The following is a 17,817-nucleotide window of genomic DNA, read 5'->3' as shown; positions in this document are numbered from 1 at the left end:
AGATCAATTATGCATCACAAATATTATAATCATATTTTAAGCATTCTATCTGCAATTTGCATTCATATCTTGACAAAATTTACACAAAATCTTGTTTTAATCAATCTATTTAGACTATTGTTACTGAACCAGGTCCTTAGCTTGGTGATTTTGCGACATACATGCGTATGTCAAATTTTTGATATCCAAAATTAATAAGTTTTATCGCTATCAAAAAAAAAGGACGGACAAAAAAGCAAATGACAGCTCACAGTTACTAACTTCATGTTTGGTGTAACTGAAATCACCCTTGGTCACAAAAACATATAAAACAACATATTTACCTGACGAGTTATGGCTCAAAAAAGTATTCAAAAATTCATAACTCATTTCTATATGCAAATGAGGCTGAGCTCCAATTTCAAGGCTCGTAGTTTCTACAGCCATTTCGAGAGTAAAACTACCAGTCTATATTCATAAACATTGCTGATTAATATATATTAGTCCCCAAACTAACCACTTGTTGGGGGGAGAGTGATGGTTTTATTGTACCCTACGTAGTCACTTCGGCAAATGAAGATTGATCACCTCAGTTTCATCCCAGTTTTTCTGACAAACTGGAGAGAACCTCCTTGGACTATCTGTTAGGCCAAACCTACTTATTTCTTTCAATTTTGTTCTTTGACACTCCATTAAACTTATTATCAGTAACCAATTCTATATGTATGTCATATCAACTGCCAAAGCAAGAAAAGGGCACCACACTGACATTTATGTATCATTTCTAATGCTTCCTTTGTAAAATTGACGAGTAAGGCAGGATAGAGTGTCAAATTCACATTCAAGGAAAAGGTTATGTCAGAGTGAGACTCCAAGACGACTTACATGTACATGTGCCTGTATCTTTAAGAAAATCAACCTTTTCTGTGTACCACTTCCGCTGCCTTGTAGGGTCATTTTTTCAATAATTGACAGAAATGATGGAACGTTTCTATGATTATGGTGATCAGCATTTCCCGGTTAATGGTCGTCCGTGTTAGATTCCTTCAAACCATCCTCTCGTATTGATTGGTCGCTAAACCATTGGTGTAAGGTCGGAGGTCGGTGTTGGGCGACGAGGAATAATCTAACCTGATGTGTTGGATCACTGGAGCATATAGAAGGGGTTCTCTGATTTTGTCGATATCTGGGTCACACTTGCAGTACAGCCCAGCAAATATAAAACTGACAATATCACAGTCGAAAAAGAGATTGTACTGAAAAGTTTCAGAAAGAAACAAAATTTTCACATACTATGTGCAATGGCCTTAGAAAAGATTTATAAAAATTGGTACCACTCTCTTTTTAAGTACCAAATTGCACACATGGAGGTTTTAAAATTCCATTCACCAAAACGTCTAAATCCTTCAAGCTCGATATTACAATGTTTGACGAATTCTTCCATAAAACTGCAAAATTGCACCACTTTATAAGGCCTCCCTCAATGAAACAACATCCCTTCACGGTCGTTTATGGAGCTTATAGCTGACAGAAACGTTCACACACTCAGTGTCCGATCCAATCTCTTGGAATTTTTCCTCGCTGCATGATTCAAACCGTGGCATTGCAAATGGAATTTTATGGCAGGACAGATCCGAGGAAAATTGGATTTGGCCCCCCCAGTGGCAGGAGTAGTTTGGATCATTACCCAGAGGCCTGAATTATGTATAAAAAGTCCTGAATCAGTGATCTTTATATAACAAAGTCATTTGATATGACGGAAACGCGATTCCAAATTAAGCATTCAAATTCATATAAGCCATACAAACTACCTACTTTGTGCAAGAAATCTTAAGAGACAGTTCAGGAAGAATTATGAACATCCACGTATTACAATTTGGGTCTATAATTTTCCCATCTTTTTCTACCAACTCTTATAGGCCAATTTTCTCCACTTATTTCTAAATTCCCATCTACACTTTTTTACACCATGTCCTTTCCCTTCAGTAAGGTAGAAGTAAAGGTACAGGTAGTCCCATAATCTTTTTGAGGCTGTATGGGCGCAGCAGTGGGTTGTATTAACTGGGTCTAAGGTAGGGTATTGGAGGGCGGAGCCCATATCTCTCCTTTCACTGCCTTTTACATCCCCAACTGAAGTCATGTACCCATTTCTACACCTGGGTGAAGTACGCAGGATACTTACATGTCCTTTGAGGTGGTTGGGGGACCCAGGACCTCGGGGAACACCGACAACATACTCCGCCACATTGTCCCCAGTAAACTCCCCAGACCCAGTGGAATAACCTGTGAACAACAGGAAAACATTCCTGTCAATGAAGTGATGATATCAGTCTAGATATATGGCAAAACAATTTTGGTAAGGTCTTAAAAACATTGAGGATAACTAAAATGAGGAGCACAAAAATGATTATCAGTGGCTTTTGTCACTTTTAAGTTCCATGGCAATAGAAAGCAAAATATATGCATCATCTACAAACATCCTAATAGAAGAATAGCATTAGACCTGGGTAAATCAATTCAAATTCAGAATATGACGTACAACATTTTAAATAAACTTGCAGATACTTTTATCTACCAGACATCAGTAGATACATTTTGATAGTTGAATCTCCCCATATCTCACTCACACGCGCACACACACACACACACACACACACACACACACACACACACACACACACACACGTGCCATTGTGTGCCTTTCTGATTGACCATCAATATTGCTAATTTATCCATCATGTTTGCAGACAATACTAACAGCAGAGTTATTCTAAAAGATGAATCCCTCCCCATATCTCACACACAACATGTGCCATATTGTGCCTTTCTGATTGTCCCTAAATTGCTAATTTTATCCAGCAGACTTGCGGACAATACCCCGCACCTGCACACATGTAGGGACCTATGATTGTCACTCACTGATAAACACATTGTCATGACGATGAACCCATTTACAACATTTTCATCACATCCTCCCAACTGGGAGACCTTCAATTCTCTTGCAAACAATATTTCAGGGTTACAAAAGCTAATGTACATGTATCACACAAAGTCCTTTTGAACCAAACTTGATTAAAAGCACCATGTCCCATAGAGAATTTTTATCTTTAGGGATAGCTTCAAACAAATATTTGTGACAAAAACCGGGACACCTTCATTTTCCTTGCAAACAATATTTCTCGACTCTGGCTTGTATCACACAAAGTCCTTTTGAACAAACTTGATTAAAAGCACTATGTTCTACAGAGAAGCTTAAGTCTCTTAGGGATAGCTTCAAACAAATGTTTGTGACAAAAAACGGCTTTGCAATTATTTGTGCATACAACGTTCACTTTCATCCACGCCGTAGGGAGCATTCAGCCCCAATTACAGGAGATTATTTATAATGCGGTCTGAAATTGCTGCGGAGTAATTGAAATGTAGTGACAAGGAGGGAAGGGGACAGACGGGAAATTCGGGTCTCGAGAGGAAAATTCAGCGGGTCGAGAATGATGTCATCCGTCGGTTTGGCGACGGGGATTTCTTCAACAATTGCTAAAAAAGGACAAAAGATGGCGATAATTGTTCGCCACGTTCCCGGGAGGCCCTGCTTAGTGTAACTCACGTCATAACTAATGCAGGGGACCACCTGGGCTCTATAACATTATTGTCCGACAAAGAAAATGTTTTTCGCCAATTATACCGGCTACTACGGGGCTACAACATAACAACAAAGAACACTACATCCCCTGTGACCACAGTAAAGTGCATTGCTTCAATGGACGATAGAATTTTTACAAAAGAAATCTTTTTTATCACAATATTTACCGCATTACTAAGCTTCTGGTCTATAAACATAACCAGATTATGGATAGAATCTAATGTTTCCATTGACTTTATCACTAACATCCAAACTGGAACTTTGTTTGGTTACTATTATCAAATTTGGTGTTTTGCAAACTTTGGAAAACACTCAAATCTCCAGGGGCAGATTGGCAGAGATTCTATTTGCCAAAAGACTGACCCTGAGCAGATTTGGTCACCTCCATAAAAATGATAGGCCATGGGATGACTTGTTTTGGGTCATTATCTTTTGTGGCTTCCATGTTTTTATCTAGGCACACATCTCTTTAGTTATGTCACAGAATGCTCTTGTACATACAAGCTGTTCAAATGTGTCAAAGTTTCATTTAGGTCATCTTGAGTTACTTGCCGTGACATTATATCAATCTCATATTACCATAAATGTATACTGACCACTCTCATACAAAAGCTATTTTCCAATTCAAGGAGCTAAAAAGTTGCATTCCAAAGTAAAAACTACAGCATGTAAGCATCTATTAAAGCGAAAATTCTGTAAATGTCAAAACTTCAATTTGCAGTGGTTTCAACTTAAAACCACTGCAAAAATGTTCATTCTGTCTTCTGCCTGCCTACCCCAACGTTTCAAAACTGAACACTCCATTTTCTCCCTACTACCGCAAAATCAAATCCCCGCAAACTCAAAGGCATTTACAGTACACATATATTGTACAGAACAGCACGTGTCAGATATGTTACAATCAGTGCATTGCTGACACTAATCCTGAGTGTCAGATCAAAGCAGATTCGGTTGTCATCGATGAGGATGAATCAGATAAAATCTCGGAGCCACCTGATGTCCCAATCATTACCTCACACCTGTTCTAACCATGTTACCAATTACAGCCATCCGTGTCAAATAACAAAAGCCAAAATCCGCTTGTCAATGATTAGAAATCTTCCTGGATGCCTGACCAGTTGCTATGAGCCGTGAGCAAAGACAATGGGAGCCTAAAGCCTCTACAAAGGAAGCATTAACTATGGTAAATTGGTACCATCTGGCAATGGAGGACATCCCTTTCTAAATCTGGAATCTGATCTTCTGGAAAATTATTATCACTTGTCCTCCAGGTCAAGCTTTATGATAAAAATCTAAAAATCCTAAAAATCTAGTCATAACTTTTTTGAGCTATCATATCAACAGACCAACAACTTTATACGCAGGATGGACATTGATGTTAACTTTCATGTTGGCAAAGAAATTGATATTCCATTGTTGCACCTGATGTTCAAACCATAACCCTACACCTGTTCCTACCGTGTTACCAATTAAACACACCAGTGTCCGATTACACTAAAAGGCCAATCCCTTCCGGTTAATTAAAAATGTTCTCTGGACATCTGACCAGTTGCTACCGGGTAAGCAAAGACAATGGCTGCATGATGACGCCATGGTCAGATCAGGACATACCAAGGGAAATCACCACCGGTTTCAATCACAGTTCTGCTGTTATGACATCTCCTGTGGTCTTCCTCATAATCACAAAACAACGACCTACATAATTCATGCAATTGTCTTTACAGTACAACAAATGGCAATCAGACAAAGATCAAGAGATTACAGTCTACACATTCAGAGGTCTCAATTTGTGCTTCTGATAGTTACTGAGGGTAACAACATAAGCACTGGAGTTCATTTGTCTTTGGGTATGACTATGAATGGTATGGTAGTGAGTAATGATATAATGTCATAACGGACCTAGAAGCACAATTGTCTTTACAATACAGCAATCAGACAAAGAAAGTAAAGCATTCAGAGGTCTCAACCTGTGCTTCTGATAGCTACAATTAATAATGTGACGTTACACATTGTATCTACAGGTATGAATGGTATGGTAGTGTGTGATGATATAATGTGATAATGGAGTTGGAAGTGCATTTGTCACTGACATACGACCTTATCGGATCACTGACGATCGGCTCACTTCGCCCCCATGTCGATGATGAGTTCTTGATGATGAGGTTGTGAGGTTGCGGCAATGTCACGACATCATCTAATCATCTATCATGTCAAACCTCTGAGCTTTAGGGCCATCACCGACAATAAGAGTTGGAGGGTAGAATTGGGATGAAACTACAGAAAGTGCCTTGGCCCCAGTGCCTGTCTGTTGTTTAATTGTTTGTTTGCTTGGTGAATAAAAAAAGCCACTAAAAGTGAAACAGTTTTTACAGTAACTCAGAAAGATTTTTCTTTGTATCAAATAGGTTTATATGCATATTAGTCCGTAAGGTCAGGATCATTATGATTTTTTCTTTATCAACAACCTGTAACTTCACTAGATAGCTTGCAATAACGCTTGCAGATAGATGTGCAAAAGTTAGGTGTGACAGGTCTTTCAGTATAACATAACCAGCTGATGCCGCGCCATGTGCCTGCAAAGGGTGGTTACACCAGCTATACAGATACAGATACAGATTTGCAATGATGACTGGTCATCAACATGTTGCAATCCAAACATGGCTATGTCCCAGGTAATGTAATGTCCTTTTAAAAGATGGGGCATGGTGGTGTGGTCATTTGACATTGTCGGGTCATCCGTGATGCAGAGAGTGACCCACATCTAAGGTGATCAGTCACACCGTGTCATGTGTTAATGGACTGGAGTTGTCAGTGCTTCAGGGTCATAATCAGGACAGGCAAACAGACACAGTGCAAGTGGTCAAAGTTTCATCATCAGCAACGTATATGAGGATGCCCCTTCAACACTGGGCAGCAACGAGTTCCACTCTACAATGGTTCTAGCAAAAAACCTTCTAGCAAAGAAGCAGAATGCTTAGTTTAGATGGTTAGTTTAGATGTTAAACTCTGTTAGCCACTAGAACTGTTACCACAGAAGCAGATATGTTATAGATGAGGGCTCACAGACTTAATTTTGTGGATGGGCAGTGATATGTGACGGTGCTCGGAAACTGGGAACAAGTCGCTACAAATTGAGAAATCCCTTCATAAAAGCATCGCAAAATGAGAGCATATTTCAGAATTGTCGTCAAACTGTCCAAAAATGGGCACATGTTGTAAAACGTCCCTTTCCAAAACGAAACATGAGACAAGTTGCAAGTGGTAAGAATCGCTAGTAGAGTGCCAAATGTGTCGATGTCAGCAATATCGGGACAGCCCCACAATCACAGACGGGTAATTTTTCATAGATGTCGAGTGGAGAAAATTGCTTTTTTGTAGGGCAGCGTTCAATAATGCAGGGTAAGCAGTATATGATGGGGTGACCCCTATCAAACCGTGGTAAGGGAGCGCGAGGGGCACCCGGTTATATAGATTACCACAGTGTCAAATAGAGGCGTAAACGGTTCTTGGAAACAGTGTTTAAAGTGTGGACTAGTCCATGTCTGATTTTGGAGAGAGTACAGCCTGAATAAAAGCAGTACAATGTTGAAAATGTCCTTATCTCATAGAGGACGAAATATGCTTTACAAAATTTCTAACCAAAGTCTAATCCCTTCTTTGTGAGGCAAAGGTTTTCAAGAAATAAAATCATAAAACTCACATTTTGCAAATCATGATTGGTGAAATTTCCAGGTAAAAAGGCCATATGACTGTTTTACTTTTTGGTTTCGTGATGAACACAAAATCTTGATTAAGCAAAAACAAAAGGAAGGGACTTGAAAAAAATAAATCTGACCACCCCTCTTAATGCTTCGGGATGGTATGCCACAGCGCTTTTGTCCAGCTAAAACCGAGTGATCCGTTGAGTATGGTGACTGTCAGAAGGGCACATTTACCGTCCCAGTGGAAATCAGCTTTTGATGCTATTACCCCAGAAACAAGCCGCCAAATGGCTGAAACTACCTGTCTCAGCACTGGGGTGGTCAGTTGATAAAGCAACATGATTCTGATACTCTAATCATACTTTTCAGAATAAAGGATATTCATGGATCAATTGATGGATACTTGTTTTAAGAGCAAGAAACACACTTAATGTACAAGAAGTACAGCATGACATGTACAGTTTCAATATCAACTGTTATTGCTGGCCTATTCAACTTCTCTATCTTGGCTTGGCTTTGCGAACAAAGATTTAAGGGCGTTGTCTGGACCCAGGCTATTGACTTGCTTTTTAATGAATGACAATGGCATTTTACAACTCGTTGACCATTTTGCTAATATAATTTTATCAACATCCGCCTTTATGTCGATTATTTGGTAAGTCAAGCTCAGGACATACTGTGACGGGTAGGCTCCTATGGGACATGTCAACAGATCCATGGTGACTATGTCACAGGTCTGTCCTGTCGACTGCACTAGAGACACTGGGATTTACCAATACCATGGGGATTGATCAATCATTATTTTATTGATGAACCGCTAATAGCACAAACCCAGCAGAATGTGTACAGAATTAGGAGACCATTCAATCATAAAGTCTCATCAAGTATTACAAACTTTGTGAAACTTTTTGAGTTGCTTAATCTGGCCATAACTTGCTTTCAGCTTTGTTATACATGTAAATCACAACACATAGGTTTTTATCAGATTTTTTTTTGCTTAATTTTTATCTATATTCAGAAACAGCGACTTGATGTATAATATTATTTTCAATGAAATGATAGTTTTGAGTTACACATGTAGCAGTGGCTCTTTTTGATTTTGAACACCTGCTCCAAAAAATCCCTGATCCATTGTCTGGCATGGCTTTAAAAGGTGTAAAACATAATTTGAGTCATCATCTGCTGAAATACTAACCTCGAGGGACATATGTCTAGACATTGTACTTTAGTGTAGGACATCAGGGAAAGCTCAACACTAGTAACAGCACATAACTCATCTTTTTGCATGACAGAATTGAAAAATCTGAAAAAAAGGGAAACCGATCTAAATCCATTTTACAACTGTGATGATTAGTCAAAAGTCATTTAACATTTTCCATGCTTCCTAAAAAAATTGGAAAGAATACTATGAAGGCACAAGGATTTATAATACTCCAATGATTGAGGTTTAGGAAAGATGCACACAAAATTTGTCTAACAAGACAAGATCAATCTAAATCCATTTTACAACTCCCTATTAACTTTGATGACATTTAGTCCACAGTAATACAATGCTCTCCATGCTTCTACAAAAATTGGCAAGTATGAGGGCACAAGGATTTATAACACTCCAACCAATGATTAAGGTGTAAGAATAAAGATTGATCAAGACAAGATTCATCTAAATCCTTTTTACAACATCTGATGAACAGCATTAGTCACTGGCCATCAATTTTTCCCCTGGTTCCAAGAAATGATCGGAGGTAGAGCTATCACAAGAAGAGGATTCATCAGACTACTCGTAAAGTAATGATTAAACTGAGGAACAATAAATATTTTACTGCCTTGCATGGCGACAGAGGCGGCAAAACGGGACAATAACTCTTCAAACTGCTCTGATTGATATCAAATCTCAAAAGGAAGAGGCCTATCACTCACCTAGTGGAGATAACATAGTAACTGCAGAAGAAAACCTGACCTAAACTTGAAGAAAACTGTATTTAAGTCATAAAGGTAGATTTGTCCTGAGCACACTTTCTGTAGAACTAATCAATAAACTGGAAAGATTCAGAAGCCATGTTTTCTTTCAATGGTTGTGGTTTAGCAATTTTCATGATGTAAAAATTATCAAGTATCCTCTTTTTGCTGTATAATATTGTTTCTAAACTACAGAGATAAAAACAGGAAACAAAACCAATTTTTGCTCTCAGAATCAAAGGAATGGCCTGCAGCAAGCCAACTTCAAACAGTTTTCCCCCAGATGAGACACTGAACAGCAGCAGACATGCAGTCTCCAGTAGGATTTGCTGTGATCAGATATGATCATCTCCCTCGTAAAGCTACGGCAACCGTAAAACAGGCTGATGAACTGGGATTTATCCCGAAACATGCACAGATGAACAAAGAGGGTAGCTTCACCGTTGTACCCAATTTTAGACAATTTTTCTGATGTTATTTAGCCTTACTGTGGACGGATACGATTACTAATAGATGTAATCATCTTGATAGTAAAGCTATTGTAACAGTACAACAGGGTAATGAACTAGGATCTACCCCGAAACATGCGGATATCTAATTTGACAGTTATCATGGTCAAATCAGAATGATCATTACAAAGAAGAGGCTTTATTGTACTTTCTCTGAAAATGATGTCATCCAAATATCGCTGGGCCTCTTTGTCATTGTCATTAGAAATATACCAAAATCACCTAATCCTTGAAATATTGACATCGGTAATTCATTTTGGAAGCAGTTCACTTAATCGCAGTACATACAATTTAAATGTTAAGTTTAACAGTTCTATGTTCTATATCGGAAGGCAATTATCATATTTTCTGACAGAAGGAATCCAAAGAATGCCTCCTGAACTATTCCAACATTGCAGACCCTTATTTTGATTGACTGCGAGATTCCACAGACAGAGTAAGTCATGAGCAGACTGGCACCTGTGAAAATTGCTCCATCCCCAGTGGGACTGAGTAAAGCAGAGGTCCAGGAGGGATTGTATTTCAAATTTTCACCTGCATCCTGTATGACATCACCTGTGAGATGTGTTGGTTTTGGGCTCAAATTGCTCAAACAATTCGGACAACAAGTATTTCACTTGTAATTTATTTGTATTAGAAACAGGTTTAGATTTGAGGAATATAGTAAAAAAAAGTCTAGCTTAAATAGCAATAATAAGAACGTATTCAGTACATTAGAATTTTTCAGAATTGTATTGTTAATGAAACAATGAGATTTCTGAAATGTTTAATTTCTTAATACGTTTGATTGCATATTGTGACATGAGCAAGATAACTTTCTGTACATACAAAAACAGGGGGCACAAGATTGTTATAATTGGGGGGAAATTCCATGAAAGGACCTTAGAAAATTAGACCAAATTATAGTATGTAATATGTATCATCATAACATTAAGCAAGTGACCATAAAAAGGTTATATTTTTAACAAGAGATATATCTACACAGCCCTTGGCTAAACGTTATTTACATCAAACTGCGAAAGTCAGAGTGACTGAAAAGCCCCCAGAGAAAACCTGTATGCACAGAGCAACAGCCAGAAATTCAAATATTGACCGTCCCATGTTTAAAGAAGAGATTATACAACAGATGAATGCTTGTATAATCCAAAAGGTAAATATATCTGCTGCACAGCAAATTCTCCACAGGTTTTTGGAGTGGAAAAGTAAATAGTAGGAGCTATCTAAATGCATGTAGTCTAAAGAATCTGATAAAACAACCTGCTAGAGGGCCCAATCCTATACCTCTTGTTCGTTACATCAAACGCTATCTACCACCAAAATATCAAGACCATAACATGTCCAGGACAAAGGATACAAAAACCGGAAGTTCTGCTGCAGCACTAAGGATAGCCGCCAGGAGGCCCAAACTTGACCTTGCCCATTGCCTTCTCAAGACCTACCCACAAACCAAACATCATCACAATCCATCCAGTCATTCTTAAGATATGCTGACCACACATATCTGAAACACAAACAGACACACACACACACACACACACACACACACACACACACACACAATACCAGAGGTCCTCCATTTTTCATGGAGAATATTTGCCAGTGATGTTTGACCACCATACGGTTTCATTTGTAGGTGCAGGGGGAAATGTTACCCTGGACTGACTCTACTGGCCAATTATTCCTTTTTTTGCCAAATTCTTTGATCCATACCCCAGTAGGAAGGCCTGACGGAGGCTATGATATATGACTGATACAGATGCAGTATTACATCATCACTTGGTGGATAAAATCTAGGTCATGAAGCCCTCAGCATAGACCCCTCACCTGTCAGGTAACACAAAACCCTACAAGATGGAGGAGCGGTACACTCATTATCATTTCTCCCAAGAGGGGTGAATCCATTTCATCCCCTGGTCAGTAATGGGCAGCTGGGGGGTGAATCATTGCGGACCAGGGGTGTTCCATCAGAGGGAGATAAGATTACAGGGGTGACACTTGATATACCCAGGGGATGGATGTGATGTAATGGTTGGAGGGTATAGTATGTCTTTAAAGATGATGCTTGTCATTTTGAATCAGGGAAAACGTTGCAAATTCAGTAACTTTTACAAATACAGTAAAACCTGATCAAGAAGACAACTCACAGGACCAATAAAATTTGGTCTATGTAGACAGGTGGTCACTATAGACGGGATTCTTTATATACTACTACTAATGCTTGTATCAGTGGGAAAAATGATCTAAGGGACCATCAAAAAATGATAACATTAGCCAGGTGGTCCTTATATAGAGGTGGTCACTTGTACAGGTTTGTAGATGGGAAGAGGAATGGGAGGGGGGACTTGCAGAAAATGAGGAATAAAAGGTGAAGACATTTGGGTCAGTGTCTTTAAATATGAAAACTATACTTAGAAATGTGAAGTAAACCATAGAAGATGGCTTTGAAATGATGGAGGGGGAAACAATTTGTTGAGGAAGAGAAAAATAAGATGACACATGATAAATATACCCCAGGGGAGGGGATGTGATATAATAGATGAGGGCATGCATGTGTTATTAGAGATGGACCAAAGAGGATAGGGGCAGGATGAATGAGTTAAAATGGGAGGAAAATCTGCACCAAGGGGATAACAAAAAAATAATTATTTCAGAGGGAAAGTTAATAGGGATATAGAAAATTTCAAGCACTGTAACTTACTCTTTCATTTTCTGAACATCTTAAAGAAAATTTTGCAATTTTTTTCGGATGTTGAATAGATTGTCCACACATTTGAACTCTGTGTGACTTCTGTAGAAATTATGACATAGAATCACTTTTTTATGACTCTGGCCCATTTTCAAGTTTATAAATGTTTAAAATCAAATCATTCTGCCTGAATGCACAAAACACTCCACTGCACTGACCCATTTCAGACCTTCAAGTCTTTCATACCTTCAGTTCATTGTGTCTATGAGCCTAAAGAGACACAATAAAATACATCTTAACCAAGTCATCAACAATTTCTGACCAGTTTTGAACCCATCCTACCATTTTTAAGAGCAGACCCTGAAAGATACATGTATATTGCACTAAGGACTTTGTCTTTTAATTCAAATTCATGGTCTAAGTACAGTCAGAATTTAATACCGCCAAGGGGACTTAGAAAATCTGGTCTACATGTATTTGTGGACAGGTGGTTATTTTACACAGGATTCTTTATGCATAATGCTTGTGGGAATTGGAAAAATTACATGTACCTAACCTAAGGACCACCTGTCCAACATGACCACATTGGCCAGGTGGTTCTTATGTGAATCACTTGTAATGGAATGGTTTGACTGTATTAAAAGAATTTCTTCTATTTGGGCAAAATCATTCGCTGAAATTAAACCACTACAGGTCATTGTAGTAGAGTCAAGTAAGTCCTTTCTTCGATTCAAATCTTGATTTCCATGTCCTTTTCATTATAGCTCAAACATCACGAAAAATGAAATTACAGCCTAAACGGAGTCAGTCAATCGATATATGCCTTACTGTGCTTCGACAGTGGCAGAAGTAATTTGCCCCAAAAACACACACTGCACTAGTATCTCCGTACGGTAATCAAATTTGCCTCTTTAACCCAATCGCTCACTTGAAATAAGGTCTGCCTTTAGCTCTAACATAGGATCAATAACACATTTACCCCTGCTACCTTCCTCTGGGACTCTAAACAAAATCAATATCTGTATCCTTAGAGAAGAGAGCTGTGCCTAAAACCCCTGGTGTGAACTCCAGAATTTGATCACATCTAATCTATTGGTTCGGAAACGTCCTACCCAGAAGCCACATGCATGACTCTTGAAATCCAATTACTTTCCTATCACCTTGGTGCTATAGCAGAACGTATGGATTGGGGATCAGGGCGATTTGGCCCAGGTATTCTTGGTGGCTGGAACTGAAACACAAAGTGACAAGCAAGTGCCCTTTGTAAACCATTGTTCCTGTTCAGGGGCTCAGTTTGTTACAACCAAGGTCTATACAGCAATTTATAACACCACAAGAAGGCTATATCAGATTATACATGACCTTGATATGCCGGGGGTTCTATGTGACCTTCAAAGTTCAAGAGAACCATAAGCACACCGCATGCCATGTTTTGTCTGTTCTATCTCAAGAATGCCAGAACTGTAGATCTGACTTGACTACAGGAAGCCCACAAAGAGAAAAAAATGAAATTAGAGAGAGGAAATAGCAGAAGCACAAGTTTCAGGTGACCACAAAAATAACACACGTCTTGTTTGAAACCAGGAAAAGACTGATGCTTGTTTGCATTTGATCTGCATTCTAAAAGGATGTCATCCATAAAATCAAATTTGTGCAACCTCACATAACCACGGGGGAAGGGAAATCACTGTCAGTGCCTGTATACCTTTGAATTTATCTGCAGACAACAAATAGATATAATCCACAACCCACACACTTACACATATATGGAGAAATCCCTAAATTGTGTGAAGACTCCCCCTTAGTGTGTTCCTGTCTGATTTTTTTTTTCTGATCTGTCTCAAGTTTCACACCTGTGGGATTCAGCTTCCTTGTCTACATTTCAAGATTCCTCACTGATTCTTTTCGGTCTGGAATTTTTGTGGTTCAACTCATGAAAGACCACAGTTTGGTGTTTACAAATACGGTAATGTTAGTAGATACAGTATATATGCCCAATGCAGCTGGCAAAAGTTGAAAAGTTTCCAAATCCTTGTTTCAATAGATTACTGAAGGTTCAGAAGGATGTACTGGTATACATGTACGTTGTATCATCGTAGGTTGTATTCATAGTCTTTTGCCGTATCGTTCCAGCGAATGTTTCCATGCTATACACAGAATCCAAACACTGGAAAAGTTTACCCACGCAAGCCTAACTTCCCAGATTAAAATACCACAGAGAAGACATCTGACCACCTGGAATTTCTCATTTCAACACAACCATAATTCTTCGGTAAAATTGGGTAAATCAAAACTTGCCTCCTCGCCTCCTTAAAATTCCTTTGGATAAAGATATCAATGGCGTGCATGGCATTTCTTGCAACCTTATATAAAAGTATGCCTGTTCTATACCAACATTTCTTATTTCTAGTTACTCAAGAAAGGAGACTACTAAGTAACTTACAGAGTAAGATATCACCTAAGATCAATGTCTTCACCTTGAGATTAAGCAAACTCAAGCCTGGCGTAATTTGTTTTTCTGTCTTGCGGAAACATTTTTTCCTTATCAAATTTCACTGGAACAGACTGAGTATAAAGGTGGGTGTAACTGCAAACGTTGTCACTTTATTTATGTGTATACATTCCTGTAGGAATACATGTGGACGTCATTAGTGGGAATGGGCTGTACAAGTACTATTGTTGACAGCACACCTGCATGAAACTAGATCTATAAGGTGGTCAGCCAAAATCTGTCCCTTAACCATTGTACAAAAAACTTACATTATTTCAAAGAAAGTGTAATGAAATGAAAAGGATTGAGATATTGTAACATTTTATCAAATTTACAACAAAGAGGAATTTTCCAGAATTATCAAGCAAAGTTCGAAAGTACCATTACCAACAAAAGACTCTTTTACTACTTGTTTGTAGAATTCAAATCTAAACTTTTTTTCCGAAACACCTGACGAAAAACCCTAATTCCTTTTAAGGTTGACCTGTTATGCCAAGGATAAAGGTAGGCGTAATTGACATCTTAAGGTCGTAGGTTGAGAGCGCCTTATCAGAACGGGGAATGTGCATTCTTGCCAGATCAAAAACACCCAGAAATGTTTCAGGGGCAAAGAAAACACAATAACCGCCAGCTGGGGCGGTTTAGCAACAAGTGCCTGGAGGCCAAGAGGCCTGAGTTCGATTCCCATTCCGGAAAATACAGGTGTAGCTTAAGCTATATCTGTTAAGACAAAACTCAGTGTCTAAAGAAAATATGCCAGTGACATGTATGGGCAAAAATGGCACCTGTACTCAGCTTTTCAAAACAACTTGGGCAAATCACCTTGAGTAGTTCCCAGAAGGCAGTTCAAGTGACTCACAGTGTCCTTGGAGGCCACTGACATTGTGGATTTAGTAGTTAAGTACAATTAGAACTAGACACCAGTGAGACAGCCCAAACATCCACGTTGAAATTTGATAAAAACCTTAACAAATTCCTGGATCTAAGATATATCTTCAGATACAGTCAAAACAGCCCAAGGAGACCAATCGGGGAACCGAACAATATGGTCTATCTATGTGACAGGTGGTCACTATAGACAGGATTCCTGATACTTGTGTCAATGGGAAATTTATCTAAGGGACCACCAAAAAGTGGTCACTTGTACAGGTTTGACTGTGTCTTATATTTCATTCTTTATGAATCCTGAAGAACAAAGATTTTTTCGTCAAACTTTATTTTACCTTGAACTTCTACTTTGAAGAAATCAAACAGATATCATCAAACATCAGTCCATTGAAATTATGAGAATTGTTAACCCAGAGTCAGGACTTAAAAACTGGAATATTCAACTTGTAGTTGTACATGTTTTCTCTGACAGTCTGCTATCCGCTGTTTAAATGCCCCTCTCATACTAAGAATAACTAAGTGCACACTGCACTCCTTTCAAACCAGGTTGACCAAACATGCATTAGCGACTGGATGTGAGCCAAGAAACATGCATGTTCGGTGGGGTGACCAAGACTAATGCTTGATTGTTATTGGCATTCTGTCAAGAGATGTTGTACAGCCCTCCTTGGACATGTCTTTGAATTAGAACTTCACTTTCTTGGTCTGCCACTATCTGGGGCATCTTATAATGATCTTAGACTTGGACAAATTTACTATGGAAACCAATTTGAAAGTAATATTTTACAACAGTCTTAACCTTGGGTTGTGAACTTTTAACAGAAGTTTTGAATGTTGAAGCTTCTACTTTCTGTCTTGAATGGGTAGGCACAAGTGGAATTCTAAGTTTAAGAGGTGTCTAGTACACCTGGAAGACTTGGAAAGATAGATATTGTTAGACGGAGTCACTAATGTCAAGCTTACCATAACAGTTAGGAAAACAAAACTTGTAGTGTCAATTGATGACTTCCGGGTTTTAAGATGTCTACATGTTCTGGACATTTTTGTGAGCACTGCATGCGGCCCATTCCCACCCACAAGTGCAGGTGTGGCTAAGAAAATTAATAAATTTTGTGTGGGTTCGAGACGAAATCCTTTGTCCCAAAACAAAGTCTGGGTGGGATCTATAACACCAGTGAAGGACAAGCTTGCAAGCTAAGCCAATTTTGGCAGGTTATTGTTTAAACTGGCCTGTAGCCAGTAGCCAAAGTGCAGTCCGCAAGCAGGTACAGTAAACATAGTGGGATTTTGAGGATAGTGACAGTTGACAGCGAAAGTTCAATCTGATTTCTATCACTTTCACTGTTTTATGATATGTATCTTGTTTGTGGGAAGCATATTTTCTGCAATGAGCATTGGAGAGATTGTAATGATAAATACAAAGGTAGATAAGGCTGATATCTTCTAGTAAATCTTATGGCACTGGTACGTGTCTATCCTGACACATTGCTAAAGCACTGTAGTGGACAATTCTACCGCCAAGTACAAATGTCCATGAAACCTCCTTGTGAAACAACATCTCTAGGTTGCATTAAATTTCAAATACTTGTATTTGTCTGACATATCATAGAATCCAACTCCAAGAAGAACAGTGGTATGTCTATGCACACCGCTAATGGATATCGTATTGAAGTATCGGACTCGAAGTACTGAAGGACTCACACTCACTCTCCGTTTTATCGTCTGTTTTTCCTCAGGCACCTCTGTATACAGTAGATAAATTTTTCTATAAAAAATGTTGGTGTGCAATGACTTACCCATGTGGAAGTCGTCTTTCCAAGCGTCTCCTTCTGGTGTCTTCTTTTCGTCTCCTCCCAAGTTTGGGACGCCATTGTCGTAGGTCACCGTCTTGGAAAACAGTTGTCCTGGAAAAGGAGAAGAAAATTTTGATAAGCAACTGGCAAATAAACAACGTTAGAAAATACCCA

At 38.8% G+C, this 17,817-nt stretch overlaps 1 protein-coding gene across 1 annotated transcript in view; it reads right to left on the bottom strand.

The window, feature by feature from the left end:
* Window positions 1-1,025: 1,025 nt before the first annotated feature.
* LOC136447158 (integrin alpha-5-like) overlaps window positions 1,026-17,817 on the bottom strand; it is a 37,137-nt gene continuing 20,345 nt past the window's right edge. Inside the window, exons 7-9 of the mRNA XM_066445856.1 lie at window positions 17,647-17,754; window positions 2,124-2,262; window positions 1,026-1,203 (exon numbers count right to left, since the gene is read on the bottom strand). Of these exons, the coding sequence (XP_066301953.1) occupies window positions 1,026-1,203; window positions 2,124-2,262; window positions 17,647-17,754 (425 nt within the window). The remainder of the gene's footprint in view (window positions 1,204-2,123; window positions 2,263-17,646; window positions 17,755-17,817) is intronic.

This window comes from Branchiostoma lanceolatum, chromosome 13 (genome assembly GCF_035083965.1).
Source record: "Branchiostoma lanceolatum isolate klBraLanc5 chromosome 13, klBraLanc5.hap2, whole genome shotgun sequence".
NCBI classification, from domain to species: Eukaryota; Metazoa; Chordata; class Leptocardii; order Amphioxiformes; family Branchiostomatidae; genus Branchiostoma; species Branchiostoma lanceolatum.
Note: the sequence above shows the minus strand (reverse complement) of the source record. Positions and strands in the feature narration are given on the sequence as shown.